Raw genomic sequence first — 11,078 nt, forward strand, 5'->3', positions numbered from 1 at the left:
CCTAAAATTATTTCGTTTCACATTCTCCACATGCAAAAGTTCTTGTGGCTTAGCATGCTATGAGAAGCAGCAACCAAGTACAAAGTTCATAACAAGAAGAAATAATTGCTTTACTTCTTTATTTACTGTTTTAATAAAAATATGTTTGTAAATAGTAATAATCTATATACATATGTATAATTATTTAAATGAGACTATTTTACAAAATACTAGTCCATTAAAACACAGCCAAGACAGGTCAGTAACATAAGTGCATGTGTGCTGCATCATTCTATATTGTTAGCCAGGCATGACTGGAAGGTCAGTATAATAAAAAATATATATATATATAATGTTATGAAATTTAAGCTATTTAATCTAAACATTTATGTTTTTCATGTTATAACTTTTAGTCATTATAAAATGAAAAAGCATAATTTATACTTATTTCCCAATTTTTTATGGTGGTTACAAGATCACTGAAATTGTATAGTTAGAGTAGAGAAAATAACAGACAAAATATAAGGTTTTACTGAAAACAAATGTTTGAGATGAAGAATAGTCTTTTAATCATGACATTAAAATCACTTTGCACTTGGACTAGTAATGAAACAGACTTAATATTTTCATAAACAAATGTTTAGTAAAAATACATCATAAAAAAAGTCTGATTTTTTTTGTGTACAAAAGACTTGAAATCATTACTAAAAGTCTACTAAATTTTGTGAAGTTACACATAAGCATTAAAAGTTGTAGTATAGATACTTAACATGTACAAATGTGTATATGAACTCATGTGAAATATACTGAGCCTGTCTCGAAAGAATTAATAAAGCAAGTTCTACTGCTGTATATACATTTTACAATAAGTATAGACACTGTTCCACAAGTAGAAATAGTTTACTTAATGAAAAGTATTTACATATTACATAATTTGATGTCTTTAACAGTAAGCTAATTGCTTATTCTATAACTATGGAACTATAATATATACTTATGGTTCTTAATCTTTTCATGCTCTTCTCGGCTCCAACAGTTCCTGAAGGTTCAAAACAAAGGTCATCTTTCACACACGATTTCTTTTGGTTACACATAGTAAAATTTTGTTCCACTGATAAACAAATTCTTTCTAATGTTTATTTTTTTTTAAGCATTTAAAAGCTATTGAAAGAACTTTTTAGTGGAGTAATTAATTACATTATATTACCTGCTACACACTCACGAGAAACCTTTCACTGTTTATTGCTAAGACAACAGTTAACTTGCCTTAATTTGAAAGTCGTTTCTTTGTGTTATGTACCTTATTAGAAGAGTACAACACTACTAATATTTGTTCCCTATCGTTGCAAAGTGATACTGAAACCAAAGTTCTTAGGGTAATGGAGCATGGATACTCATGGTAGCACTGTTGCAGGTTAGTATTCACAACAAAAGTTGTACTGGGACAGATGTTACTGAAAGGGATTTTTGATTTGCTAGTCTTAGAGAGAAGATACAAGAAGTGAATTAATAACATATATTAATATACGTATATAAACAGATCTTATGTACTTTGAAAGGTTATGAAAAACAGGGCATAAACACAGTATCATACCTATTTTTATGTATTGCACAGTTTTCCAGAATCTCTGTCTTTCCCAAAGGCATTGTCTTCATCATACCAGTTTGTTTTAGGTGGAAGAGGTATGTTTCCTATAAAAATAAGTTCAGGTCTAAGTGAGACTACATTTTAAAATTCACAAGTTACTTTCATTCATATCAAAATTATAAAACCCCTTTTATTAGTTTTGTATTAATTCCCATTGTAATATCTTTATAAGTTTTTACACTAAATACTGAATATTGTTTCTATTTTCAGGAAAGTATGGGTGTGTTACCAATAACTCACTTGATGTAATACTATAAAGAATCAAACTTGCTTCTCTATTTATATCTTTTAAAGCAACACCTGCCTCTTATGACAGCATTCCTTAAGTGTATGTGAGCTTATATATCTAAAAGAAAAGGTACCAACAGTAGTATGCTACCTCCGAGTCAGTCAAGTTTACTATATTGATGAGTTTTCAACTTTACGTGCATTTTAAAAAAAAAAGTAAGACTTTGATAGAGTATAATGTGAGAGTAAACCTCAGTCTCAGCAGTAAGAATAACTTTTACATTCTAAACTTTCAGTTTACATTTCTAGCCAGAATTTTGCAATATGCCAAAACAGAATACATAATTTATAATACAATATAGAGTACTCCAAAGTTGCTAGGAAGTAGGTTAATATATTACGTTGAAGTAAATTATAACATTGTTTTGTTATGCTACAAGCTGGAGTGTATCAACACCAGTTGGCTGTTATCTAAGCAAGAAAACAACTTAAACCCCCAAGATCCTTGATCTTCAGAACACTGGTAGTTCTTGTATTGATACCCAGGATTTGTTGTGATTTCACAGTTTGGAGATGACCTTGGGACCACACCTTATTCAAGTCGGGGTTAAGAGACCTCCATGAGTTCTAGAATACAGTACATAGACAGTGGTAAATTTTGTTTTTTATCAGTTAAAAAAAAATCTACCCCTATAAATATATCCAAGAAAGGTTGTAAAAATAAAATAAAAATGAACTGTGCATGTATCTGTAGTTACTGGTCTTTATTTGAAGACTTCCCTAGCAAATTAAAAACCACTGTATACTATTTCACAAAAGGTGGTATAGGATGTGCTAGTGAAGATGGTCATGAACAGTTTTAGAAATACCTTGTACTCTAGTACAGCATGTGAATGTAAAGAACTGACGGAATAAAAAATAAACATGAGTTTTAATAATGTAGCTTGTAATCCAGAATATAAAAAACTTATTGTCTATCAAATAGATTATAAGGGCAGGTGCTTGAGCATCGGAGAGGGTGCTAGGAGTTTCCCTGAAAATGAGAGGCTATTCTGTCCCTTTTAGTCTGATGAAACTGTACAGGTTTATTTAGTCAAACACGATATAAATATAAAAGAAAGATGACATGGATTTTCTAAAATGCCAAACTTTTTTTTTAAAGAATGGTAAAGGTGAGAGATAGCAAAATGTTATTAGTAATGGAGTCTACTCAAACTGGATCTGTGTTAATAGAGGTGCATATGAGCCCTTTCTTCTTTACCTAATGGTACTGATAGGTCTATTATTAGTAAATGTTTTTTTTAAAGGAAATTCAGCTGTTTCTATCCTAGTCTAGACGTATGAATAAAAGAAGCTACAAAATATTTTTTACCCATTCCGTAATGTTTGCAATAGATACTTTTTCCCTCTCTTTTATTATTTTTGATTGAATGGTGGAAAGTAAAAAAAGAGATATTGCATTGTTGCATGGGAGTTCTTTGAAAATATTGTTATGTCTCTGGTCGTTTGTTAATTTCCTGTAAAAATTCTTTCCAAAGAACTTCAGCGATACAAGTCCTTTCTTAAATAAAACTAATTTATTCTTTCTCAACACAACTTTGCAATACACAGAATTTCCACAGTCACTTTAACTTAAACACATGCTATAATTCATAACAATTCACACACTTTACTTGCGGTCACTAACGTTCACTCGACTCTATTATCTGTCTCTATATTTCCCTATCTGCCCTTATCTATGCCGTCACTTCTACCCCACTTTATTTGCTAAGCTTATATATACAAAAATAGAGGGTGCGTATAAAAGACTAGAGTTGTCAAGAAAAGACACTATCCTTCTAGAATCTCATGACTTCCATTGTCGTAACAATACCCTCTAAATTACACAGTTGAGCATCCAACAACTACATCTGCCAAGTTCACCAAACTATGGTTAATGATCTCTACCATACACTGGCTCATGAATATTGAAACCTAAACACCATAATCAACAGTATCCACAAATTTATCTTCAATTGGTGTTCAGACCCTTATTGAAAATACAGAATTTTTTTAGGTTTTTAATATTGTAACCAGTTTTTCAACATCTATGTGTTATTTATGAATTCTACTGCCCAATGGGTCAGGGTGCTTAGATTGGATTGCCTCTTATAAGAATGGAAGATCATGTAATGGAACACTAATCCCTGGTTCAGGGATAGTTCAAGCATTGTTCAGCGTGGATGTGGTCCCAACTCCCACTAGGTTCGAAGTAACTAATAAAGCTGAACATTAGACTATGCTATGGGTGAAAGAGATGCTTCTAATCCTTCAAATGAAGCCTAGATTAAACAAATCGGCAAACATCTACTAGACTTTACTTTCAATTTAGGTAAAAGATCCAGTCTGTGCTAAATGCATGTTATGCAACTCGAGGCTTAAGCATTCCAATAACACAAGAAACTTGTTTGCACACTTCAAAAATAAGTATCCAATAAGGAGTGAAAAGCTTTAGAGGCAGGAAAGTGAAAAAACAAAAATGGAGACTTTGGCAACTGAGATTATTCACTGCCATCTAGAAGACAAAGCCTTGTAGAGCAGAAGAGAGTTGGCATAAAAGAACTGATGGATGATTGCTACAGATCTGCAACCTGCTTAAATCACCAAAGACCAAGATTTTTGCAGACTCTTGATCCTTGGTAAACAATACCAAGCAGCCGATCCTTAATGGAAGACGTGTTGCTGTAGTGTAAGGGAACCAAGAAAAAAACTGTTTGACGAGCTGAAGGGAGTGTTGTACATTACCCTAAGAATGAACATATGGACCTCCCACCAAATGGAGGGCTATATAAGCATTACAGCGCACTTCATTGCTCCACAGTTCTTAGCCCCAAAATACGGAGAACATTGTTGTAGACATACAGACAACAATATATGACTTTGGGCTAGAAGAGCAGTTGTGGCTGACATGCTGCAATTACCATTCCCGCCACCTGTAAACTAATCTCTGTTGTGGCAAGGTCAAATGGCATAGCACCTCTGAAACTTGCATCATAGTAAGAGACCTCCTGTTCAGAAATGATCAAGTTTTCTTTTCCCAACAGAATGAGGGGGTATTGTTACTAGTCCATGCTGCTCTGGCATTTGCTGGAACATTTAAAATGTGGAGTTCCAACAAGACTCCACACTGTTGATGAGTTTATGCTGGGGGCATTGTACTGGACTTGTACTTCCTTATGTCTATTAATGACCTGGATGCTTTGGTGAAAAATGTTAGGTCTTTAATTTTCATATTTAGTTTCTGGACATGATTTAACTGCTTTTCTGATGACAAAAGTTGAGAGTGTGGGCTAAGCATGGAATATGTTGCAAGTTCATCATGCACTGTTATGAAAATGGCATCAGCATTGTAAGATCTTCTTTCAAAGGAATTACTGAACCAGTTACAGAAGAGGAATTTTGCAATTCTTGAAATGTTAAATACATATATGATGCTTCAACCTTGTTGGACCTCTAATTCAATAAAATACCTTTCCAGGACTTAAAGAATAGCCTTGCTGCACAGCTAATGACCAAAAGGGAAATAAGTAAAGTTATGAGTGCATCTCATCCAAGTACCAGCACCTCCACTCAGTGGGAAGCTTTTTTACAAATAGGTGCTGTCTGCTGCATCACATGTAACCCAACAGATTGAAACATGTTATTTCGAAGAGAAAGTCCTGTCTCTTGATGTCACACTAAAGTATGCGTGTTCCAGTTGCAGCGGTACCTTCTGAGCAAATATTTTCAAAAGTTGGAGTAATCATAAGCAACCATAACCAATCATAAGGAACAGACTGAAATCCCAACTTGACATGTTTATTTTTCTTAAAAAATCTTTAGCTAGATAGATACCTGCATAAATGTTTTCCACTGAATTTTCAAGTTCCAAATATAATGTTTAATGACATATATTTTGTCTTTGATTCTCATTCTCTCTGTATGCTTTGCTTCCAAATCCCCTATCCTTCCCTAAAAACAAAGCAAAAAAAGAATGGTGCCCATGCTTCAACCCCCATGTTTATTACTTACAAGTTTGTCCTCTTATGCATTGAAATTATCATGTAATATATATCCATGTTTGTAGTTTCTAACATTGAAATAAATCTAATTTTTACAAATAAACAAAAATTAAAACATGACATAGCTGCACACACTTCATACATACTCTTAACTGGCATGGTGCTGCATAAAGGGATGTAACCATAACATGTTGATGTATTCTCCTCTGAATTTGATATATTTTCTAATAAATATAAATACATAAAAACCTGATATAACTCATCACTTGATTGATGGTGGCCTGTTGGTGAGAAGTGGCCGCAGAATGAAATGTTCTACTTCAACAATCATCAGAGAAAACCAAAAGGTCACGACTAGCCCAGGACTCTCACATCTGCAGGACAGTACAATGGCATGACTTAAAAAAATTACTAAGGTTTTTGATGTGGCCAGCTTTTGATAAGCATCTGAGGGACTAACTCACCAAAGCTATTAACTGTGACAGGCCAACCAGTCAGTTGGCTGCAGCTGCACAACATCACACAGCAGTATATCCAGTCTGATCAGATATAAGCATCAATGCTGCCAGAATTGTGTTAATGTTGAGGAAGTCATACCCATTAGTAACTTTGTAATGTTTTTAATTTTGACTGTGTGTCACATTGGAAACTTCTTTTATCACTTTTGTGCACATTTTCTATGATTATATCTATTATACCAGCGTTGCATTGCTTTTGTGCCTCAGTAGAGTAAGCATGTTAAATACAAACATAACTTAAAGTGTATAATACAGATTATCTAAAAAAAAAACTTGCTGAATATATAAAGCAGTATCTTGTCTAAAATGGAGCCTAGTGATTGAGTATGAAATTAACTACAGTATGTGGAAAACTAAAAGCTTTATGGAATACATAATATGTAATAAACAATACAGTATGTTGAGAACAAAATTAAGTGATGAAATATATTATAAAATACACGTGTTAAGCAAATCAAGGAGTTTTATTACATTTTATATATTTATGTACATAGTAAGTCTACAACAAAATTTATTTTCACAAGTTTTTCTGTACAAAGTAGTAAAACATTAGTAGCATCCAGACAGCTCACTCAACCTAGCTATTCATAGTGGATCAGCTGTCTAGTGAAAAGTTTTGCAAGTGATACTAGTTGGCAAAACTGCAAAGAAACAATTTTACATTTTAAGAGTTAAGCTAAATTTCACTTCTTTCCAAGACTGTAAACTTTGATTTTAAAGATTCATAAAGTTGGTGTTCAGGAATTACTGAAATGCTTTCTTGAAGGATCTTCGAATAATACCAGTCACTAAACTTGTGGTTTGGAGAAGATCCCACTTTATTATCTAAATAATATACACCCAAATGTCCACCATGGACTCCTGAATTTTAGCAGTGTAAAGTCAATAAACTTAACACTGAAATGCCAGCAGACCTTGACATGTATTTCTCACTTTTCACCAATCAAATTGTGGTCAACAGTGAAGAATGAAATTTAACTGCCTGACAATTTCCTTTGTTAATTTTTCTGATATCTTGGAAGGGCTGCTTTCTAGGTCATGATTGGATGATAACTACAAAGGATGGTTGAGTGCAAAATGAAAATTACATGATGACTAGTTATGATTCAATTAACTACACTTGTGTGTTCTTGCATTTATATCTTATATGCTACAAGTATTAGGAAAAAAAAATATTGCTAAATAAAAAAGCTATATAGGGCTGGCTACTGAACTTGAAAAAAGGAACCAAACAAGACATGCATGGATGTGGACCTGGTTAACAATCACGTAGCAGACTAAGCTGTCTTGATTTTACATTGAGAATAAAATTTCTACATTACTGGCTTCCCCACTTTGTCTATCGAAAACTTGGTGTTTGAATAGAATCTCAGCTTTCATCATTATACCTTTTCTTTAGTTAACTTTAGAATATGACTATTTTACAACAATTTTGGATTGGAAATTCTGGTTCCATTTGTTTAGCCAGTGAGAAAGTCAGTAATGTAGGGATTTTATTCTCCATATAAAGTCAAGATAGCTTAGTCTGCTATGTGATCAATAGCTGGATCAAGTATCCACTTCCATGTCTATCTTGTTTGATTCCTTTTTCAAGTTCATTAGCCAGCCCTACATATATTTTTTATTTAGCAATACATTTTTTTACTAATATTTGTTTTATTTTTTATATAAGATGGCATACATGAGTTAATAGGTTACAGAGTTTCTTCTAAAGTTATATAAATGTTGCACAGAATAATAATAAAATAGGTAGTTAAAGATCGTGAAGACTGTTTTGATCTATCAAATGATGATAAAATTATAGTTACTGCTAGAACTAGTTAGGCACTAGGCCTGTCAAAGAAGAATGATGAATGAAAACAAAAAATTTCAGTTTTTACTATTTGCTGGTTTTCAATTTTGGGACGCTCTGGATAGCTGAAAAGTGGCAAATACACTGGAGATAGAGCGACTATGCCAAGTAGGTCTTCATACAGAATTTTGGGGTTGGCTCCCTAAAAACTCCAATTGTATAGTGTACAAAGCATTGAGTATTAACACATTACAGTCATCTAATGTTCATCTATTATTGGCTGGTAATTCCTGTTTCACTCTGTACTTAAGCTTTTTAAAGAAACACCAGATTTCTGCAAAGAAAGCTAACATCAAGACATTGTTTACAATAGAATTATGTTTTTTTTAAATTTTGTATAGAATAATAGTAAAATAGGTAGACAAATATCATGAAGACTGTTTTGCTCCACAATTGATGATAAAATTGTAGTTGCTGCTAGAATTAGGTAAATGCTAGGCCTGTTGAAGAAAGATGATGATGAATGAAAAATAAGAAATCTTGGGTTTTTGGCTATTTCGCGGTTTTTAACTTTGGGATACATCGGATAACCGAAAAGTGGCATATACAACGAAGAAAGAGTCATATATAGCTTCAGATTACTTTTGTACTGATTTAATATGGGCATCTGTGCCATCCCTACACATTACAAATAAGATGTCTTGAGAAAGTGCCACAACTCCACCCAAGTAAACAAATACACTTAATGTTTAAATGCTTCCTAATCTTCACCGTTGCACATCCAAAGTTACAAGTTAATTGTATATGCACTTTTTAATCTATAATGGCCCCAATATGTGTTTAAAAGTGGTTAGATTTTTAAAATTAATTACATTATATCAAGGTTAGGACTACATTAGTTAAGTAAAATGCATAAAAGTCTAACCTGGAGGGGAAACAAAGTAGCTTTCTTCTGTTTTTACTGCATTTCTCATAACTTCACTTTTACAGCTTCCTTCAGTAACTACATCATCTTGAAGATAAAGAGTTCTGACAAAAATACACATCAGTGTAAACTCTATGATTCGAGTAAATTCAAGGAAACTTCAATTCAATTAGTGATCAGTTTCAACAAGTATTCATCAGCAGAACTAATTAATAATGTACACTTTCAACAAATGATTAAAAAACTAAAAAAATAATTCTTGGTTAACTTCAATGATTTGATGAATATCAGATTATTTGAAAACACCTACTCAAGATCACTAGAGAATACTATATCTATTCACTGATAAAGCTGGTTGTATGGTAAATGTTTCAGTAAAATGTATTTTCTTGGCATAGATTGTCAAACAAAAAATAATATAATCAACTACTTGTTAATAAAATAAATATTTTTAGACAGGTTCAATGAATCTCAGAATCATTTTTTGCCTAATAAGTTTGTATTCAATGAACTTACACGATGAAATATCAAAAAATTACCAATTCAATGACTGTCTAAAAATTACCGTAAAGCAAGTTTTTTGTTGATTTAATAAATCTAATTAAAAATTAGGTGGGAAAAATATTTCACCCCCTCATTAAAATTTTAAATGAATCCATATAATATGTTGACCGATTCAGTACATCGTTTTAGGAATAAGTAAATAAAAAGGCCTCACTGAGTTGGTAAATCTGTAGAGTAAATTGTAACAAGAAATATCTACAACAAATTTGGCTAAAAAGTATTTCTTTACTTATTATATATTGAATCTCAACATTAAAAAAAAGGGTTCACTAAAAAAAAAAAAACAAAATTAGTATAATTTATTGCTATGATTGAAGAATTCATTAAATATTTTCTTTTATATTCACTAAAAAGTGGATACTTCCTTTATTCAATATAGATTTGCTTTCCAGTGGCATATAGAGTACTCTACGGACTTACACCTCTAGAAACTGGGTTTTGATACCTGTGGTGGGCAGAGCAAAAACAGCCAATTGTGTAGTTTTGTACTTAACTGTAACCAAACAAATTGGTGCTACAATAGTGTGCAGTATACAAAGATATTTATACTGTAACGTGCGGTTTACAGGTCTACACAGATATTTATACTGTAACGCGTGGTCTACACAGATACTATCATCATCATCACCGTTTTAATAATTCATTAAAACAATTTCTTGCTAAATAATTTATATCTATCCATGTTTTTGTTCAGCAAATAATAATAATTTAATAAGTTGTGTGTTCTAAAAGTACCTTAAATTTAGGTTATAATTATTCTAGTTTTGGTTGTTGGTATTTATTTCATTCCCATTATATTTGCCCCCAAAACGTTATGTAATAGTATTTTATACTTTATTAGTTTAAAAGCATTATTTATAATAAATGGTGCCAATTGCAAATAAATGAAAGTTAAAATGGTGATGATGATGATAGGATCTGTGTAGACTGCACACTATAGTGTAAATATTAATATAGACTGCACACTATAGTGTAAATATTATTGTAGACTGCACACTATAGTGTAAATATAATTATAGACTGCACACTATAGTGTAAATATTATTGTAGACTGCACACTATAGTGTAAATATTATTATAGACTGCACACTACAGTGTAAATATTTTTATAGACTGCACACTATAGTGTAAATATAATTACAGACTGCACACTATAGTGTAAATATAGTTGTAGACTGCACACTATAGTGTAAATATAATTATAGACTGCACACTATAGTGTAAATATTATTGTAGACTGCACACTATAGTGTAAATATTATTATAGACTGCACACTACAGTGTAAATATTTTTATAGACTGCACACTATAGTGTAAATATTGTTATAGACTGCACGCTACAGTAACACCAACAAATCTAGATTGATTCAGTGAATGATAATTT

At 32.1% G+C, this 11,078-nt stretch overlaps 2 protein-coding genes across 3 annotated transcripts in view; one reads left to right on the forward strand and one right to left on the reverse strand.

Annotated features, from left to right (window-relative positions):
- The window catches only part of LOC106472678 (serine/arginine-rich splicing factor 1B-like), an 18,235-nt gene extending 16,319 nt beyond the window's left edge, over positions 1-1,916 (forward strand). Inside the window, exon 6 of the transcript XR_002613505.1 lies at positions 1,838-1,916. The gene's annotated coding sequence lies outside the window, so the exon portion shown is untranslated. The remainder of the gene's footprint in view (positions 1-1,837) is intronic.
- The window catches only part of LOC106472679 (glutamyl-tRNA(Gln) amidotransferase subunit C, mitochondrial-like), a 16,426-nt gene continuing 6,208 nt past the window's right edge, over positions 861-11,078 (reverse strand). The window contains exons 3-5 of one of the 2 annotated variants that reach the window (XM_013933333.2): positions 9,131-9,234; positions 1,574-1,671; positions 861-1,018 (exon numbers count right to left, since the gene is read on the reverse strand). In XM_013933333.2, coding sequence (XP_013788787.1) covers positions 1,580-1,671; positions 9,131-9,234 — 196 coding nt within the window. In that variant the 3' untranslated portion in view covers positions 861-1,018; positions 1,574-1,579. Of the gene's footprint in view, positions 1,019-1,280; positions 1,460-1,573; positions 1,672-9,130; positions 9,235-11,078 lie in introns of those variants that run through there. The other variant, XM_013933332.2, reaches the window with a different exon arrangement.

This window comes from Limulus polyphemus, unplaced genomic scaffold, assembly GCF_000517525.1.
Source record: "Limulus polyphemus unplaced genomic scaffold, Limulus_polyphemus-2.1.2 Scaffold5518, whole genome shotgun sequence".
In the NCBI taxonomy this organism is placed as follows: Eukaryota; Metazoa; Arthropoda; class Merostomata; order Xiphosura; family Limulidae; genus Limulus; species Limulus polyphemus.